Source organism: Triplophysa dalaica, chromosome 19 (assembly GCF_015846415.1).
Source record: "Triplophysa dalaica isolate WHDGS20190420 chromosome 19, ASM1584641v1, whole genome shotgun sequence".
Taxonomy (NCBI): Eukaryota; Metazoa; Chordata; class Actinopteri; order Cypriniformes; family Nemacheilidae; genus Triplophysa; species Triplophysa dalaica.
Window position 1 is genome coordinate 3,966,603 of NC_079560.1, and position 21,189 is coordinate 3,987,791.

At 36.8% G+C, this 21,189-nt stretch overlaps 1 protein-coding gene across 1 annotated transcript; it reads left to right on the forward strand.

Annotated features, from left to right (window-relative positions):
• The first annotated feature begins 8,220 nt into the window (after window positions 1-8,220).
• Window positions 8,221-17,890, forward strand: lman1 (lectin, mannose-binding, 1). Its single transcript, XM_056731619.1, has 13 exons — window positions 8,221-8,442; window positions 9,473-9,627; window positions 10,508-10,615; window positions 11,329-11,390; window positions 11,693-11,792; window positions 11,902-12,025; window positions 12,148-12,206; window positions 12,401-12,533; window positions 13,048-13,235; window positions 13,452-13,522; window positions 16,633-16,792; window positions 16,927-17,048; window positions 17,308-17,890. The coding sequence occupies exons 1-13, from the start codon at window positions 8,250-8,252 to the stop codon at window positions 17,342-17,344; spliced, it is 1,512 nt and encodes a 503-aa protein (XP_056587597.1). The 5' UTR covers window positions 8,221-8,249; the 3' UTR covers window positions 17,345-17,890.
• The last annotated feature ends 3,299 nt before the right edge of the window (window positions 17,891-21,189 follow it).

The following is a 21,189-nucleotide window of genomic DNA, read 5'->3' on the forward strand; positions in this document are numbered from 1 at the left end:
TCAAGTCAAGAACAACTTTGGCTGCGATTACTGCGTGTTAGGGAAAATAATATTTTGATTTGACTGAATAAAAAGATGAAATGAAAATATAAAAATGGTTTGGATATGGCCGGAAGGTTTATGTTTCCTTTATTAAATGATGTGACTATGGGGTCAGATGTCAAAAGTAGTTGATTGATATTTTGTATTCTTGATCTCCAATAAAATAAGGTGGAAGTAAAATATATCTGCAATGCACAGTATAACAATTTGCATGTTTATATTTTATACAAATTAAAGGTGCAGTTTGTAACTTTTTTGTTTTAAAATATCCAATAACCAACATGCCAGTTTTCTTCAGATGAGTACTTGGAATATCTCAAATGTGTCCCAACTATTTGTAAATCGTGAGAAAATTGCCATTTTAACAGTGACACGGAGCGTGTCTGGCAGTCCCGTGTCAATGCCGTCATATCCGCATTACCAAAGACACTAGATGGAAATGTAGAAAGCAGGAAAAGTCAAGGAGACTATATAATTATACTTATATAATCGCCTCATGTGCCTCACGTGATTAGTGTAAGCCATTATACTTTCTTCAGACCTTGCATCTCCCTACAATACAGTCTTTGGCAAACCCCTCCGTTTCCGCTTTTACTGCCGTAGAAATCATGACAACACCGTCTCTTGGACAGTGTCACCTATAAATTGTCATGTATATATTTACTGAACAAGCTGTAAACGTTTTTAAAATCATCTGACTAAATAGTAATAAATTATTTTTATGAATTACATCTAATGCGTAATTCATTATAATGATTTAAAATCATGTCATCAAACGCAACATTTATAAAACCTTGATTATTAGTGGTGAAGTTGAAGACGACAGCTCCCATCATTCCACGCTCCTTCACGCCGTTGTTGTTGTTTTGAACATATCTGCTTTGAATGAGCACCCTCTAGCGGTGGATCTTACAAACTGCGCCTTTAAGTAGATTTTATTTTGAGTTTCACACATAATCCACAGGTAAAAAAGATGCAATTCAAAGCTTAAGAATTAAATATGTTGTGTAGCCGTAAAAACACATATGGATCTTGAAATTTTTATATTGTTTATGCTTTTCCCACATACAAATTTTGCAGTATTTACTATCGTAAATTATGTATTCTAAGTATTCTATTTGATTATGACTGTAGTAAATAGTGTAATATACTTCGTAGGCTATATAAGTATAGTAATTAATAACTGAAGTATTTTTCATGTGGTTTCTAATGTTTTTATTAAATTGGCCTTCAATTTAACAGAACTTTCCATTTTTAAAACAGAGGATGTACATTTTTGTCATTTATTCAACAAATCACCAGAGTGATTATAGTTTTGATTTGTTTTATTTAGTTGTATTAATTATTTTAAACTAGCTTTTATTTTTAGATTTGAATGTTAATTCTAGTTAAGGTTTTAGCAATTTTGGTATATGCTTTGGTCATTTTATTATTTCTATGTTTATTTTTTCTGTTTCTATTTAATATTATTTCATTTTTATTTTATTTTTGTTTATTATTATAATTGTTGTGCTTTAAACTTATTTCAGTTCATGTTTGAGACAACATTTTAATATTTCCGTTAGTAAGTTTTCCCCATAATTTTTTATGTCAATGTTTTATGTGATTTCAATGAACCGAAATGAACGTTTTCAAAGTTAAATGTTATTCAACTTAAATAACCTTGCAAATAACGAGTTTGTTCGTCTGTTTAACCGCCACTTAACCACAAGATGGCAGCAAAACTTCATATTAAACTTCTGTAGCATTAGAACAGATGATTGCTTGGTGTCTGTCCACAAGGTGGCAGCAAAAAATGATTTGAAAGAGAGCAAACTGTTCGCCTTTCTTTCTTTTACTGTTGGAACTATCTACACAATCAGCTACAGTGACAGACACAAAATATTAAAGAAGAATAGTGCCTAAACCACAGCCAGTCTGTTTGTACAGAACACTTCCCTTCATCACAAACAAATTATTCAAACCAAACAACAGATTTCATCAAACTGATCAAATTCTGCTCTTAAACTCATATTTTAAAGTATTTCCTCTGGTTCATTTTTATGTTTGGTGAAGGATGTTTTGGCACGGTGCACTGCGAAGTCCATTCAGAACTTCCTTGGCATGCTTTCCGAGTGGCACAATCCCCAAAAATCAATCCATGCTCGCTCCGATCTGGTCCCAATTATCTCCTCTCAAAGGCCTGACACCCTTTACATGTCCTCCTTTTGATAGATTTTGTGCTCCATTTCTCTGACCAGTAATTAAAGTCCAACTCTGTTTAGATCTGTTTCACTAAAGTAATTATCACAGCAATAACAGGGTCAGTCTGCTGTTTTCAAAATCAACCTGAACTGAGCTCTTGTTTTGTGCTGGTGCACAAAATTCATGTTATTAGATAAGTCTGGTGGTCTATTTACTATTTGCAATTTCCACGAATGTAATGTTGACTTTATGCTTGATTATACTCATAGATGAAATATAATTGTTTATAATGCTAGTCCTCATAACATCAAAGCACCATTTACTTTTGTAGCACACACTATTTATGTTCTAAAGATTAATATAATTGAAAATATATTTATTAAACTTTGATGTTCATGTGCATACAGAGCATCAGTAAGCACATACAGGGCCAATGAAATCATGTGTCCTTTCTAATATAACAGTTCACCCGTTCTATTCTGCAATTACATTTGTGACCAATGAATGTATTCATAAATACGTAATCTCCTTTGGCAAGAAGTGAAAACGCATCATGTTAGTCCTATGCAAGAGACCGTAGTGCTAAAAAAAAGGGAGGAGCCGATGATTGCAATTCGCAACCTCATCGCTAGATGCTGCCAAATTTCATACACTTGACCTTTAAAGGGTCTTTAAAAGGATACTTCACCCCATAATGTAATTTTCTGTCACCATTTACTCAATGGTTTACCTTCGAGTTGTTCCGAATCTGTAGAAGATTGGAAGAATGCTTAGAACCAAACAGTAGGAATAATTACTTTTTTTAATCTTTTGATATGTGAAGAATGTAGGAACGCAAACAGTTCTGGGGCACTTTTGACTACCATTGTATTTTTTCCTACTATGATAGTCAATGAATGTAGTTATAAGCCTTCTTCAAAATATCTTTCTCTGTGACAGATTTGGAACAATTGGAAGGTGAGCTTTCCTGTGGCTCAGTCCAGAGCATGGCACTAGCAATGCCAAGGTCATGGGTTCGATCCCAGGGGATTGCACATAGTCAGAAACAAATATATAATACAATGCAATGTAAGTCGCTTTGGATAAAAGCATCTGCCAAATGCATGAATGTAAATGCAAATGATGACATAAATGCCTAATCCATTCATGACAGCATTTTGATTCTGTTTGTTTACCCTTGTCTTGAGGACTTTTAGTTTGTACGAGTTCCTGTTTCCTGTCCTGTGTTGTAGTCCTTTGTAGTTCATTGGTCCTTTATTAATTATCTTCCCATGTGTTTCTTGTCACTTCGTTTTCCCCAATGTCTTTACACCCCCGTGTTTCGTTGGTCTGGTGTGAGTCGTTGAATGTTTGATCATGTTCCTGTGTCCCGGTTACTAATATATTACTTTAATTCCTTGTTTCTTTGTTCTTTGATTATTTTCTCTTCTGTTTAATAAATTCTTATCCGCATGTGGATCCACTGCCTCGCCTGCCATTCGTTACAGTGACATTCGAAGAGAAACATTCGTCAACATCCCATCTGGAAGTAATTAATGGACAGTGTACAAGAGCCAGCCTTAAAAGATTTCAAATATTTGCTGAAGTGCCCCTTGTTCCTAATTATATCTCACTGGGTGCTTCCCTCATTATTTAGAACTGCCCACAATGAAGAAAACACACAAGTGAGAGTGAATGCGCCCCCCCGGGGTCCTCCCGCTCAGGCCCCGTTCAAACAGCATCAAGCTAATTCCAAATGGCAGCTCCTGAATGAGTCACTGTGCTGGAATAAAAGTCATTAATGAGGCAATTTTATTAACGGTACTTGCTCATCCAGCCACGGTATAAGACGGGAGAGGGAAAACGTACAGCGTCGACGGAGAAAATTAAGGTTTCACTCCGCGCTAATTAATGCCTTCAAGAGATTAAACGCAAGCACCAAATTAACTGCCCCAAAAAACCTTCATTGAGGGAAAGAAATACATTGTTGCCCTCCCATGTAATTACAGGACACTGCAAATTCAATTTTAATGAGGCGAAAGCCACTCCTTCAGCCTCGCTTTTTTCCCCTCCTCTCCACTCCACGGAAAGAAAAGGGAGCGCTAGTGAAAGCTTGCTCTTGTTGAGCCTAAGTTAAAGGAAGCAGTGGGCGAACAAAAGGCGATTGTGTGCAAACCGAACGCTTAAGAAGCTGTAAACAGGTACAGGGGATGAATAGCCCTCCTTCTGAGACTCCTGGGAGGCCTAGCTTCCCATCTCAACGACACAGGACTCTCGGAGAAGGAGAAACGGGTTGAGGAGGGTATGTCGGCACTGAAAGGGCCTCGGAGCAGCGAGCGACCCAAGATCACACAGTGTTACTCTCTCCATCCCTCATTGAGTTATCTTTATACTGGTTTTGTCTCTTCAAATTGGAGCTGATGGGTGACTAATTGGTAGCTTTCTTACGCAGCGCGGTACTTAAGCCACGGCAGGCCGAGGGAGACAGCATGAGCAAAGTTAATGAGAGGTTTTACACAAATAAAGGTCTTAAACTGGGCCCTCTACCTCGGCGAGGGGGCCGCAGAGAGAAAGTTGAGGATATCCTTTTGTTGTGAATTTCTCTCTTTTTTTCCGTGCAGGTATCTGAAGGGGGAGGAGGGCCGGGGAGAAATTCAAAGGTGGAGTACTTGTGATGATAAAGGAATCCATTCCATATTGTTTCGTTTTCGTGTGTCGGTAAATAAGTACGGAGTACGGCCGCTACGGTGAAACTTCTTTAGTTTGGACAGATAATGAGAGAACACTCCACACACATACACACACACAAGACCGCGTTGAGCCACTTTAAGGCAATGTGTTGAGTGCTCCAAACACAGCACACACATGCACACACAAAGGGCACAAATCCTTTATGTAGACATCCACACTTGAACACACTCCTCGCATGGAAAATAGGTGCCACAAAAACAAAGCATGCAGGGAAGAACCACACTTGGTGCAATTGCCACATATTTTAAATATGAGCAACATTTCATAACATACACACTTAACTAAATATAAAATAACATAGGCTGTGCGTGATCTTAGGTTATTTATTCAACAAATGAACACTCAAAAGTCAATGGCTTACAAATCACTAATGATGAATCTATTCATAACTAGACTTACTACTAATAGGACCTGAGACTTCTATCCAAAAGGGGTCAAATCTTTTCTATCACTTCTGTGCTATAATGAATAGCTCATCCAGAACTGAAGTGGTCACCATAGTGATGTGAACTCCCTGCAGGTGATGGATAATAAATGCGACACGCTGTTTTTCTTACAAGCCGTTTTTATTTACTCGCGTTTTGTTGTGGAAATACTTGTTGTTTTTGTGTGTTTGCATTAGTTCGCCGATTCAATGCAAAAGACGCACTGAATACAGAAAAGGATACCCAGCTGAGGCACGACAAGCCAAGCTCAGCTGCGCCACATGGAAAGAACCTTTCGAAGGGGGGGAGGGTTTACGCACGACGCTGTCTTGTGTTGAACGCGCAAGACGCAGCGTGCTAGACGCAAGATTTCCTCATGCATTTTGATAGTGAATATTGAAAATTGAATTTGTTTTTAATAGTTCTTTTGTTAAACATGTTGCACTCTAAAAGAGAAGCGAGGCGCGGCGCAATGGTTCAAAGGTTTCCAAATGGCAAAGTGCGCGCCGCAGCGCAAAACGTGCGTATTTTAGTCTTATGCACAGAAATACACACGACTTCTATTTTGGAGACATTCTTAAACTGTCATTGTTGCTTGGCACTTTCTATTCAAACATTAAACTGCGACGTATCCACAACCGCTTTCCAAAAATAACAAATCTGTGATGCCAAGAGCGCACAATTAGCTGGCCAAATATTTGCGCTGACTAATTTGTAGAGGTATTCTCCCAATGTGTAATCCATTAGCTCCCTACAGGTGCCATTGTCTCCGATCCAAATGAGGTATTTGCATTTCCTTTGTCATTCAAATCGCGCATTTCCTCGAAACTGTGAGAATTAACTTCCTAATGAACTTCACATAAAGGAGAAAGGACCTCAATTACAAACTCTCTCCTCGGGCTAAACTAATGATGCGAACAAGAGAGACACTTGTGATGATTAAGGGAGTATCGTGAGCTGGAGAAAAGGCCACAGGAAGTAGGCAGCTGGAGTGATGCTGTTTGGCTGATGGATTACTCACAAGCAGAGGGAATCCAGCTTGGTTTGTTACAATGACGCATGACTTAGGGCTCTCCAAATGCATTGAAAATGCACCGTGACATTTGGTTTGGAGGCAGGACATGTCAAGAATCGAAAAAGCACCTGATGTTGACGAGAAGATTTCTATAAAACACTCAAAAAGGAATCTGACGACACCAACATGAGCTTAAATATAGGACATACACATTTATTTTTAATATTAAATTTGTATGCATCTTGTATGCATTCAATCATTTTATTTGATTTATAACACTGTTTCATACTTCGTATGGTTGCAAAGCAGCACTACAGAAAACATTTGAGCACAAAAACATGAGAAAAACTGGAACATTTCTTTGCCTTTTACTATTTAAAAAGTGCAGATAAAACATAGTTTTATAGTTATATAAACAATATCATGTGTAGCATGGCTCCTGCAGGACGTTCCTGTCATTGTTTGTTATGTGTAAACCATACAACTTTACCACAAACATACATTGTGTTGCTTTATGGTTGACATTTGTAACAAATTACACAGGCTGTCATCCACAGCAGCTCCCTCTATCTCTAAAGCTTTTCAACTGTGACAGGGTCAGCTGATTTTAACCTTAGAGCGTGGTCGTTCCCTCATTAGTCCTGAGCAATTAGCATAGAAAGTGAATAGGGAGGATTATGACCACCCCCCGTGGAGGATCCGGGACTCCCCAATGAATGACACCTCAGGAACCGCTGCTCTCCATTCTGCTCTGATCCTTCCACAGGGTGCTGGTACTGACCTGAGACCAGGGGGTGGATCATTGGACAGAATGACAGGGAATCATCTACCTGGTGTCCCCTGAAGTGACAGGTCACGCCATCCTCACAATCTCATAAAGATAGCACTCATTAAGTCCTTAATTACAGGTTCACTTTAGCCGGACAAGTTTTGCTGAGAGAGTCTGTTGTTGTGTCAGGGCAGGTGTGTGTGTGCAGCTGTTCTGAGAAGTGTGTTTTTGTAAATAAAAGTAAAAAAAGTACAGAACGTCATGCTAATGTTGAATGCTGTATACATTCTTTAAAATAAAGGGAGGCTACTGAAATAGGTTCCTCGCAGCGATGCAATAGAAGAAACATTTGTGGTTCTCCAAAGAACCCTTCAGGTCTTTCTTAAATAGACGATTTTGGGGAGGGCGGTGACAGATGTGCATATCATATTGTGTTTCCCATAATGCAATTCATAGATATGTTAAATAAGTACATTTATATTCAATAGACATTCGTAACTTGATGTTTTGTAATCTACTTAGGGTTATGATTTCCACATAAAAGGGGTAATTTACAACATATACCTTATATTAAGATATACGAGCTATATCAAGATCTCAAAAAGTATTGCCAATTTTTTTATCAAAGTATCGTGCAAATTCAGACAGTTAAATTGACAAAAAATCTATAATATAACCATTACTGTAAAAAAAAATGCATATAAAAAATGCAGAATACTGTTATGGTTCATTTTGCACGCAATGACACGTCATAATAAAAAAGTATGACCTACAATTTTATTAGAAAACCGTGACAGAGTTTTGCACAAAGTAAGTACTAGAAAATCAATAATCAAATGTAAAAAATAAAAATAAAATAAAAAGGATTACGTGTTATTTTGTTGAAAGTCTACGGTTACTATGGTTACCTTGATGTACGCAATGACACATCTCCAAATCTGAAAACGAGGCAAAAAAGCACTCGCCGCTTCAGTCCTCCGTCGGTCAATCAAACGGCTCAGCCAATGAGTAAGCGCCCTGTTGGCCCTTCAGCTGTTCCGTCGTCCCGCCTCTCTTTGCGCTACGTCAGCACTCAGACCGAAACATGGCGGTGCCCATAGCAAAGTGCCTGTCTGCTCATGTCTATTTATTACTAATATCACTAATATTTCACTTCGTTTTCGCCGACAACACCGCCGGGGACACGCCGCATCGGCGCTTCGAGTATAAATACAGTTTCAAAGGGCCGCACCTGACACAGAGTGATGGACGAATCCCATTCTGGGTTCATACTGGGAGTAAGTTTGTAGATGGGCAATCTCTGTACTCTCTCATCCAACTATATCACCTTCCGTTATCTGTCAGCACATGTACACGTGTGCTTTAAATGCAAGAACAAGTATAGACAGGGATGCATTAAAATTAATTCATGTTGAGAATTGTGCACAAATGTTAGTATTGTATTTGCATTATACCTGTTTCTTGTAAAAATGCATATGTTGAAATAAGCTGGGAAAGCACATTTAAAATCAGTACTTTAACTTTCAGTTGCTGTTTTGTTTGGTGCTGTGTAAGTTGTGTTTGTGAAGCCACCAGCAATATGCTTTGAAACTGTGATTTATTTTTGTAAAACTTGTGCAGATAAATGAATCATAGTTCATATAATGACTTTTGATCCCTAATGCCGTTAAATCTGTGGTTAGTATATTGAAATGTAGCTCGACAGCTGGAACCTATGAAAATCACCTGTTTCGATATTATGTGAAAGTTGTTCAGTTTCAGTATTGGAAGTTATTCATAGCTGTCTGTTGAACCGTGACAAATCAGTATAATGCAAAAAAACAAATGATGTCTTGGCATTTTACATCCACGGAGTTGTGTTAAAGGGATCTTTCCTGGCGGCGAAAGGAGCGACGTTCTGTATTGCAACACTTTACAGCCCTCCAACATTCACCTCTTCATATTAGCTTGTGTTCTACATATTTTTGGTCATCGTGTGACTTCCATAGATCTATCTCAAGTCTGTTTGTCACTCGACCTCTAACTGCCTCATGTTACATGTTGGGATCTGATAATGATGATATTGCATAACTTAACCCTTTGCAGTCACAGATTTTTTCTTTTAAGGACAAATGTTACAATGCATTGCATTTCCAGATAAGCAAGTTCATGATGCAGTGCTCGAAATCAAGCCTACTTCACTTTATACCTTGGATTCTTAATAATCAGCCTGAATGTTATCAGTTCAATCGTGGTTATAGTCCCACAATAGTATATATCAAATATTGCATCTATTGATTTGCTAGGTCTTTTATTTTCTAACTCCAGATGCCATTCCAAGCGCGGATCAAGTTCGCATCACTCCTTCTCTGCGGAGCCAGAAGGGTTCGGTGTGGACAAAATCCCCTGTGAGTTTGCAAAACTGGGAAGCTGAAGTGGCATTCCGGGTGTCCGGACGAGGCCGGATGGGAGCAGATGGATTGGTGAGAGAGAAAAAAACTATACATTTAGATTCACATGCACAGGCCTAGTTGAAGAGTTACATGTTTAAAGAAATAGTGATGAAACAAGGCGTGTAGCTTTTTAGAATTTTGATATTTAAACACATTATAATAAAATTATTCAAATTGTTTGACATCCTCACAAAAATGTATTTTTTAACACCTGTTGTACTGCTGTCATTTGTGTAGTGATCTCTCTTCATATTGAGATCGTGCCTCTTTAAGGAATCGGGGAACATTTCTTTTGTCCTGCCATCTGTTGTTGAAAAATGGCTTGTTTTGTTCACAATGCAGGTGTTTTGGGGATTTGTTTAACCCATTTCTTTCTGCCTCATCACACCTCTATGCGCTGTATAGAGATGCAATCGTCTTTAATCCATTTCGAAACACTGGTCTCATTGACCATAAGAACAAATGTGTCCTACAGAACTGTGTCCGGGTATATATACAGATTCAGGACATCAAGGAATTAAAATGTAAAAAGTCATTATAGTGAGTGAGACAGGAGGGCACCTTATTTCATATCATGCATTTGTACCTTCCTCATACTGGTTTTAAGAGCTCAAGTGCACAATTTCCTTAGTTTTTCCACAGTCTGTGAGTTTTAGATATTTCCTCTTATCATGAGGGGGAGGGGCTTCTTTTGCAGAGAAATAATTTTATCAGAACAGGAGTCCATAGGTCGGTCTTGATAAATCTGCAGTGTAGAACGAGTGTATTGTGAAGTGTTGTACTAGTAGCATGTCCTTTCTTGAAATTGTCCCACAGTCCTGTGCAGCAGACCACACCGATCTCAAGCACCACTTACCAAATTACCCATGCTCAATGAAGAGAGTCTGATGTGTGTGTGTGTGTTCTGCAGGCCATATGGTTCACAGCCAGTCAAGGTCTAGAGGGTCCTGTATATGGGGCCGCTGATCAGTGGAACGGTGTGGGAATATTCTTTGACTCATTTGATAATGATGGAAAGGTGAATGCACACAAAACTTTTATAGTTTAAATCATTAATTTTGTTTTTTAAAATAATTGTATATTCAAGTTATATATATATATATATATACCATATATAGTCATTATTTAATACGTTTTTAAAATAAATGTTTCCCTTCCACTAGAAATAAGATCCCTCTACTTTTTAAAGAGATAGTTCACTCTAAAATAAAACTTCTGACATCATTTATTTACCCTCAAGTTGCTCCAAAAATGTTTTTGTACTGATGTACGCTGAGAAAGATTTTTGGAAGAATGCTTGAACCAAACAGTGACAGAAGTTCCCCTGAACTGTTTGCCAACATTCTTCATAAAAATCTTCCTTTCTGTTCAATCTAATAAAGCATATTTTTTTTATTTTCTACTTTAAACGAGAGTGCCATTTTTGGGTGAACTGTTACTTTAAATTGAATTTTAGAAACGATTTTAATGCTTTTTAATCATTTTGAAAAGCATAAATATTTATCACATTTTGTTTGTGTCAGAAATCATCCAACTGTGTTTTTTTAAATACGACCTGTTTTTTTTTCACGAATAAAGGCTAAGTAGAGTTAATATGTATTTATATAAGGATTATTATTATAGGTTGTGCTTTTGTCAGGAACAAATGTCAAAGCACCTCTAGAGATCCTCTTGTGTTTTCTCTATGCTAAACAAGGATTTTCTCTCTTCTCTGTTACCTTTACATTATAGAAAAATAACCCTGCTGTCTTAGTCGTGGGTAACAATGGAAAACTTGCTTATGACCATCAAAAGTAAGTAAACATTTCCTCTTTGCTGGCATAAGGGCTCTCATTTGTGACAACTCAGAGAAGATTAAGAAATATGATTATTTATGAGAGAGAGTCTAATCCTCGGTCCATCCTAATCTGAGAGTGACAGTGAAAACCAGCGGGGAGAAATGTTGACAGCATATGTTTGAAAAAAAAAACACAAAAGAGAAATAGTGACTTTTTACCAATTACATTTTTTAAGTATTTGTGTTATTATTTTTTTAAGATAAACCACATGTTGTCTGTGTCTGTTTATTTAATAAATGCACATTTGTTTTCCTCAGTGATGGCTCGACTCAGTCTCTGGGTACATGTCTTAGAGACTTCAGAAACAAACCCTACCCTGTACGAACAAAAATCATCTACTACAAGCAAACTTTATCGGTACTGGCTGTGTACTTTTAGACTCATCCAAGTGTCGTCCAGTTATTAGAGTTTATTCGATTTATTAGACATAATCTAAAATGTCCAACCCAAATCTCAATTCCTTCAGGTGTTCATCAATAACGGTTTCACTCCTGATAAAGAAGACTATGAGTTTTGCACCAAAGTTGAAAACATGATAATTCCAGAAACCGGATATTTTGGCATCTCTGCAGCCACAGGAGGACTTGCAGGTGCGAGTTAAACACAAGCTTTTCTTAATTTCTCTGTGTAGAATTAAATTGAATAATGTAAACGTTCGCAAAATATGACAAAGTATATTGAATCATATCTTAAACAAATGTGATTTTCGCAGATGACCATGATGTGCTGTCGTTTTTGCTGTTCAGACTCACCGAGCCCGGGCAGAATCTGGTACACAATTTTCTCCCCATACCCCCCTCACAAACACGCACACATTTCGGTGTGATTCAAAAGAATCGGCCATACTTATTTCATAAGTGTCCAACTCCTACTCCATTGCTCTTGTTCATTATAATTGGAGTATGCGTGAGTGTGTCTGTGTGCGTGAGCGGGTCTGAATGTGTGTTTTGTGTCTTTCTACAAAGCCACCCCCAGAAAAAGAGATTCCCAAAGAGGAGAAGGACAAGTACCAGGAAGAATTTGAGAATTTCCAACAAGAGCTCGACAAAAGGAAAGAGGAATTTCAGAGAGAGCACCCTGACGTCCAGGGGCAGCCCAGTGAGTCGTTCGTAACCCTTCTGAAGTTTCGACCTCAGACTCGCATGCAGCTTTGTGCGTTCGTGTTGTTTGTAGCCGATAGAAATGTGCTGCATTGATGTGTCAAGAATGAACTCAGCTTAAAATAAAATAAGACAGAAATAAAGTTGTGATCAGGCCCAGGTTGCCAGATTTATTCTGTTAAAAATGGTCATTAAATACAGATTTAAATTTTATACGTTTTTTTTTCAACTATGCTTGTAGGACTAGTTTCCTGTAGATAATTTATTCATTAAATAAACATATACACGTGTTAATTATTATTTATTTAGTTTAGTATATTTGTAACCATTTTTATCCTCTCTGGTTATCGTAATGAAACATGTTTTTGATACTGTAATTGTTCAAATTCATTGTAGTGATGAGAATTGTGGGTAAAATACTGTCTTCTATAAGAAAGGCCCTTTGTAATGAAATGGAAGATCTGTTTGACTTCCGTCATCTTCAGTTGTTATGTGATTTGCTCTTCTGACAGTTGAGGACCTGTATGAAACCGTGAATGATCGGGAGATCCGTCAGGTGTTTGAAGGTCAGAATCGGATCCACCTGGAAATCAAGCAGTTGAACCGGCAGCTGGCCATGATTCTGGATGAACAACGGCGATACGTGTCGGTCCTCACAGAGGAGATCCAGAAACGCGGGTCACAAGCACAGTCAGGACAGGTAGGTCGAGATGTATGAAACGTTCATATTGTTAATTGTTCATTTGAATTCTGCTTTTTACTTGCTTATTGATAATTAAATGCTTAAATAATATATAACAAGTTAAACGATTGAATGGAATATGGTGGAGATTGAGACATGACACTCACATTCTTGATGAAAGACTGTGATTTTGAGAAAATGTATGTTTTTAACTTTAATTGACTTGTTTTTAAGGCTCCCAGCCATGACATGGACACTGTTATAAACACACAACAAGAGGTTTTGAGGAGTCTTACTGAAATAAAGTAAGTAAAGGAAAATATTGTTCACCAGAAACAAAAAAAAAACTCCCACTCAATGAAGTCTTAAATCTCATACGGTCTCTGAGTAAAGCAAGAGGTCTTGGTGAATTACGAGGCGTTTCATTGGACTGAACAATGCGACAGATTAGGTTTTGTTCCAATGTTTTGTGCCATTACATGAAAAGCTAAAGATGTTCAGTGTTTAATCCAGATTAGATACATTTGTTTGTTATTCTGTTTTGGCTTCGGCGATGTTTGTTTTTGTTTTGTTAGTGGAAAGTTGTTTGTTTTCCCCTCAGGTGTTTTCGAAGCGAGGTGTAGACGAACAAGGTTTTAAACAGCAACAATAAAGCTTTGAGATTAGACGGCAAAATACAGCATTTAAAAGTCCTTGATGTGCAAGTAGAGGATTAGCCAACAAAAAAGTGTTTTTACAACTCTTTAACTCTGATGTGATCAAACTATAATGATTGTTTAACTGATTTTTTGAAAAACACTTACAGATGCTTTTTTGTGACAGAGAGCAAGAGATTTCTCTGTAATGGATGTATTGAGATTATGTGCTTTGTTCAGGAGGATTGCATTGCTCCTCCGGAACAAAACTCGTATTTGCAATATATATATTGTATATTAACAATATTGCTATTTAATTGCAGGAGCATGTCTTGAATGTTAAATATAATTAGGCTGATTTTATTTGGGTTATTATCGGTTAAATTGTTTGTTTATAAGGTAAATTCATGAAGCGTATTCTAAAACTAAAAATCTTTTTTTAACCTGTCCTCCCAAATCCCACTCAGTAATGCTCTAATATGGCCAGATATTATAATTGAGTTTAATTAGATGTAATTTTTAAGCACAATTTTTTTAGTTTGATTGTAATGTCACTGGTTTTAAAATTTTGGGACAAAAAATAGGAAAAAGACATCATACCGTCCTATTAAAGAGCACTGTTGCGAGAAAGTTAGTTTATTTTCTTTCTTTATAAATTTACAATGCGTCAAATCTGGTATTCGTTTAATCTTTTTAAAGGTCTAATAATTTTATTTAAAAGTGATAATGTCGGTTTGTGTTTCTGTTATTTTAGGCATAAATTAAAACCGCTGTATTTAAGATTAGTTAAAATAACTAATCTGTGTCGCTCAACACATGCAACATATTCTTTCTTTTGTCTTATCAAGGTCAAGTGGTGTGTATGTTTTAATATGAATGTAAGCAGTATATAATACAGTTGTCTTTATTAAAAAGGTGGCGTTGTGGTCACATTTACCCTCTTATTGTCAGCGAAACAGATTAGTAATCTGTGCTGATTGTTCATTTGGGTTTAATCCTGTTGGTGGGTGTACTTAAATGACGATCCAAGACCAAACGCTCTCATTTGATCGAATTCATTTGATAGATTATGCCCATATTAAGATTTTAACCCTTTCTTCGTAATTTGATTTTCTCATTTTGGGCCAACAAAATTGTCAGAGAAAAAAATGCATATAGGTCATTTGAAGTGGATAAAGATTACGGGAAGCGTTTCTAAACGTTCACTTTGTGCCTCAAGGGAGATTTATGGTTAATACATTTTTGTCCCTTAAGAAACAAATTTGATTTTGTTTAGGCTCCTTACAGGGGTTCTGTTGGGTGGATTAGATGAGTCTTTAAATATATCTATCATACAGCAGCTCAAACATGCTCAGCCTTTGATTGATGTCTTGTATTTGTAATTCCCTGAGGAGTCTGTACTTATGACGTTTTCGCTGCCCTCATATTTTTGTTTTATCGGAGTAATCATCTTAGAATTTTTAAAGCGAAAACCAAAGAAATGAAGAAAGTTAACCAATAGAAAGTTGTGAGATGTGTTGTTGGTTAAATGGTTAAACAATATTTTGCTCTTTTAAAGTTTTTCTACCAAGCATGCTTGAACATTTACTTGAAACCTTTATTATTGAAGTATTTTGGGTTTGTATGTTTACCAACAACATAATTATACATTTTTATTATATATATTTTTATTGTAAATACTGTTGCGTTAAAAACAACACAATCTGTCCTTAAGTGAGCCCATCTTTATCTCGTTCATGACAACAGATTTTGTGTTACTTTTAATTCAACTCTGTGTTGTCCCTCGACACAAGATCAACATAAAATGACTTGTGTTAAAATGCGTTAAAAATCGCAATGTGTTAAAATTCAACATCCTTTTTAAGAGTTTATATTTTGTTATTTTTTCAGATTTGTATGGATAATTAATGGCCGTTTATAATCGTTTATGAAAGTTCCCTCTCTGGAAAAGCATGGCATGCCCTGAATGGGTTTGTCCTAATCATTTGAAATATGTTTAAGAAAGGAAGATTTTAGGAAGATTAATTTAGCAATCATCCCGCTTGATCTGCGAGGTAATTTCATTTTTTCTAGGAGGCTAAAGGATATATGGCCTTTTGCGGAGGCTTAAAAGATTAGATCAGGACAATTCACTGTAATATTAAGATTTTCTTGACTGAAGATCTTGGTCAGAGTCATTTGGCAGCGAAATCAAGGCCAGCGGTGTTGGCATGCAGTACTGCCAGACTACCACTAGAGGTGTGACACAGAATCTGCATTAATCATTTGTTAGGTTTTACTGCTTGAGTCAGTTGTGGTTGAACATTTCATTGAAATTTGGAAATATGAACTTTTTATTTGGAAATGTTTCACTATAGCTCACTTGTGATATTTATTTTTAGTGATGCATAGTTTAACCCAAAATTTTAATTTGTCGTCATTTATTCACCCGCATATCTTTAAAAACCTATAAATTACTCTTTATTCTCTGGAACACAAAATAAACATTTTGAGAAATGTCTCTGTGGTTTTGTGTCCATACAATGGAAGTCAATAGAAGCCAATCTTATTTGGTTGCCAATGCTTTTCAAAATATCTTATGCGTTCTGATAAAGAATAAAAATATAGGTTTGGAATGACATAAGACAGTGTAAATGATAAAATAATTATTATATTTGACCGTTTGTAATGAGCTTTGTTATAATTAATAAATGACATTATTGCTCATGAGCCCTGTTCTGTGACTTTAATTTACAGCATAAGGGCAGGTAAAGGTAATGATGTTGTGTTGTTCTTCACAGGAACTCACTGTCAGGTTCACTGCAGCAGTTAGCAGTGGGTCAGCAGCAGGGTCACGCCGGCGGGATCGGCTCGTACGAGACGGTCCAGCACTTCAATGACATCAAGGAGCATTTGCATGTGGTCAAGAGGAACATCGACCACATCATACAGAAAAATGTGGTGAGGTTTACATGCTGTAAATATTTCATTAGTTACTCTAGCCGGTATGTCTTTCGTCTTGGACTTGATATTCATGCTGATGCAATAGATTTCAGGAAGGACTGTCTGGTAATGATGATGATGGTTATTTTTAGAATCCTGCAGAGAAGGTGAAATGTCCTGAACTTCCTCCGTTACCCAGCTGCCTGTCCTTCACACACTTTCTTATGTTCATCGTCATTCAGTCCCTCCTCTTCTTCGGCTACGTTATGTACAAGTGAGTGAGTTTTTTTGTATTGCGGTGTGCTTCATCACTTATAAGAAATGTTTCAGTGGTTTGTGAGATTCCTTCGCTGAGCTTCCAAAAACTTTCCTCATCATTTCATGTTCCTAAAAGGGTAATTCAGTAGTTTTAAGCAGAAATGTTTACAATAATGTGTTTAGTCTTCTAAAAATATGATGATGTGTGTGCAAATTTTTGTTATCCAACTATATGACATTATTAAAATGCACTACATTCTCTCTCTCATCCTCAGGAGTCATCAGGAAGCAGCGGCTAAGAAGTTTTTTTGATGACGTGTACCTCTCGGTAAACACAGCACAACGTGTAAATGAGCAATTGTCCATTAAGTTTCATTTCCAGTTTGTTTGTTTTCTCAAACTGTAAATTCTTGTACTTGAAAACCGAAGTATTTGATTTTTCTGTTTTTATTTTAACTTGTGGTCTTTAATTTGATCAATGCTGTACAGGAATTGAATGACTGGGATTTTTTTCTCCAAGTGTGTGTGACGATTTTGACTGAAGATCTCTGAATATGATGTAATATATTCTTTAGAACACTGCCGTTATATTTACTTTGGAATATCGGTCCAGGAAACACTCACTGTGCGACGAGCGTTCTGAACTGTGGTAAAAGTTGCAATTGGATAAAGTATTTTATTACATTTCCTCTGGTGTAACCTTTACAAAAAGGCTGTTTTTTTCTCCAAACGTGTTAGAGCCTGGTTGTACTGGTGCCAGCGAGCGTGCAAAGGTTGTGATTGTGTAATTTGAATCTTGAAAACATTGAAAAATGTTTTTCTTCTCAAACAATTTACATAAAAGACGAATCGAATCACGTTCTGTGTGTCTCATTCTGTTAAAATAGACCATTTAAAGAAAGCATTATAAATGTGTAAATGATGCATTAGTATTACCGGTTATAAAACCACAGGGTGGCAGAGGCTTTAACTTGGTCTTTAAACTGACGTTTTATGCGGTCAGCTACATAGCCCGAAGCTCTTATATAACAAACTGATTGTTTCCTAACAAGTGGGGGAAATGTCCTCCTCTGTTATAATGGTTTCTATGCCTCTGGCTAAATGTAAAGCTTTGAGCTCCTGGATGCAGACGTAACTCTGCCTGACACGGATGGTTTCGTGAAGGGGATTATGTGAGGAACCCCACTGAGAGCTATAGTGCTGCTGTATGGACGCTTCTACGACCCGGCCATTGTTAGGGATTAGATCAGAGACAGAGGGCTTTAACACACTTTCTCCACCTTTATTCAGCTCCAATCATCACAAACGACTGGTTGGATGTTGATTTAAAGGCTTTGTGTCAAAAGTTAAAGAAGCCAAAGTGATTGACGACCAAAACATTGTGTAAACGACAGGTTTTAGGATTTTTGATGGAGAAAAAGTCAAATAAAATGTGAGTTTAATTAATAGTGTCAGTGCAACAATATGTCAAATGCACAGGAGTGACGTTATATACCGGCATTGAAAGTAATTGAGATTTTAATAGCCATGTTTATTGATATTGTGTAATTACTACTCGTATGGTAATATGATAAAGAATTCTGTACCATTATCGGATTGACTCTCTAACATAATAGCAAGTGGTTTTGCATTTATTTAACATTTTGTGTGAAATCTGGTGATTCTCTGTTCATGATTTTGAGTGTGGCAATCAATTGTCTGTTTTAAGGCTTTAACAATTGTAACGATTCATGACAATTAATTTAACAAATGAAGAAAAATATTCTTTAGAAATGTAAATAATTGGCAACATTCACTGTAGAGTGACCAGCAGAAAACTCTCTTGAGCACTCAAACTAAAAACGAGATGTGAGGATGTTGCCGTCTTGCTGTGTAGAAGCAAGTCTGGAATCACTTTAATAAAACTCAAGACAAAAAATAACTGAAATGAAGAAATGTCATTTGAATGTACCGGTGAGTGCATCAAGGAGGATGGATGTATAATGCTCCAGATACTGCAGATCACCCATGCTTACAAGGATTTAGTTGTGAAATAATTGCGATTATATTAAACTATCGCGATGAGACGATTATTTAATAATTTTGACATCCCTACATGTGTTTTGAATTTTTCATCGGCCGAAAACCCCCCAAAATAAATCATACCCAAAGATGCATTTCACTAACTGATCGCTTTTTATCTTTTTGTTTCAATATATAATCAGATGATTTTGTCATTGTGTTATTTTTGTTCTGTTTTATCGAGAATCTTTTGTAGTAAAAATGTAATATTGTGACAGCCTTAGTACACATGTAATGTAAGCCTATAGAGTCTATAGATACACAATCTAAACATGCATTCGTTTCTGTATTAAAGGAGTAGTTGAAACTGAAAATTCTGTCATCATTTACACGCCCTCTTGTCATTTCAAACCTGCATGTCTTTATTTCTTTTGCAGAACAGAAAAGATATGTTTAAAAATGTTTGTAACAATGTTCTTCAAAATATCTTCTGTGTTCTACTGGAGAAAGAAAGTCATATGGGTTTGAAATGACAAGAGGCGTGTAAATGATGACAGAATTTTCATTTTGAAGGTGAACTACGCCTTTAATGTCTCATTTGCTTCAGGAAGACATTGTTAAAAGCATTACTTCTATAAATATGTTCATATAAAAATAAGCACATTTTCATCTTGTGTACTGTGAGACTTTTTCAAGTACAAGGAGTAGAATTGCTGATACTTCAAAATAAGCCCAGAGTATTCATCTCAGGTTTGTTCCTGTTGTGTAGGCCCACTGCTTGAGCTATGATGACATCTTAATTTGTGTGATATCTCAAATTGTTAACGGTTAGACTTCTGATTGGATTGAAATATTAGATGGTAAATAATCCCCTAGATTTCAATTTAAGGAGGGACCCGAGCCATATCTAGAGATCTGACAACTGCATAGCAATGTGTTAAAAGCAGTTTTATTTGACATTAGATTATTGCGCTGGGGTTTGCTGATTATTTTGGTTATGCTTATCAAGCACTGAGTCCGTCTCTCTGCTCTCTTCTTTCTATCATTGTTCGGTGTTTGGGATTGTGGGATTGTGTTTTCTAGTTCTCTCTACTCACCCCCACAGGATTACGCAGAGAAACGCAGTGTAAGTGTGGCCCATCTGTCATTCCAAACCCATCGTTCTGCCATCAATCCAACCCAAACTCACACGCACTATCATCTGATTCTAGCACTGTTTTCATTTACTGCCATTGAATGAATGGCTCATCAAATAAATATATATGTATTTTCTCTGGGAATAAAACCCACAACCACTGTGTTTCTAATGCAATGCTCTGAGCTACAGAAACACGACTCGATTTATCTTCAAATCAGCATAAAATTAAATCTGTTTACTTTCATTTCTTTACATTATTTAGAAAAGAGGTTATCATCCCAGACATGTATACCACATTTCATAATCTAATCAATTCCCAATGGATTAAATCAAGTCACGCCCATTTCTTTCCTTCGAATGACACGTATCACATTCAAAAGCATGTGTCCCTTTATGAACGTTAAAGATTGACACTTAAATCTACAGCCTTCTCTTTAGAAATAATTAGTTTTTACTTCATTTATGCTTCCAGTAGCCTCATAATGGAGCTGTTATGGGATTCTGGAAACACAATGATGTCTTTATTGCTTTAAGTGTCTTAACCTTGGACGAAAAACATCAGACCCTGACAGTGTCAGCGTTTTGATGAGATGATGAAACAAGAATTGATCTTTCAAGAGCTGTTTTGTGAGAACTGACTTGAATTGAGGTGCATGGACTAAGGTACTTCTAACAGAAAAATAATTGAATTAAATGGAACTTTCTGTAATTGCCTTTATCTTTTTTCAAGGTCAGGATGTCTTTGTGATGGCTTTGAAAAGCAACTTCACCATCTTTGAGCTTTTGCACATGTAATTGTGTTCAATCCAGGTTTTATATCATGTTTACTAGCAGCAATGCGTGAATCTAAACGGCTCTGGTTCTGCATGGCTTCACAAAGAAAACGGATGGAAAATCTCAGAAACGGTTGGTGTTAAAACCTGGGTCAGTCTCTTATAAAGTAATGTGATTAGCAGTCAGTGGGTGGATACGACAAATGTGACGTCAACACTAGACACCAACCTAATACCTCCAAAAA

Bases quoted from the DNA above. Each gene is read 5' to 3' on its own strand.
- lman1 (XM_056731619.1), top strand. From the start codon at position 8,250: ATGGCGGTGCCCATAGCAAAGTGCCTGTCTGCTCATGTCTATTTATTA. The intron at 11,793-11,901 runs GTACTGGCTGTG...CAATTCCTTCAG, and splicing joins ACTACAAGCAAACTTTATCG to GTGTTCATCAATAACGGTTT. The intron at 12,534-13,047 runs GTGAGTCGTTCG...CTCTTCTGACAG, and splicing joins TGACGTCCAGGGGCAGCCCA to TTGAGGACCTGTATGAAACC.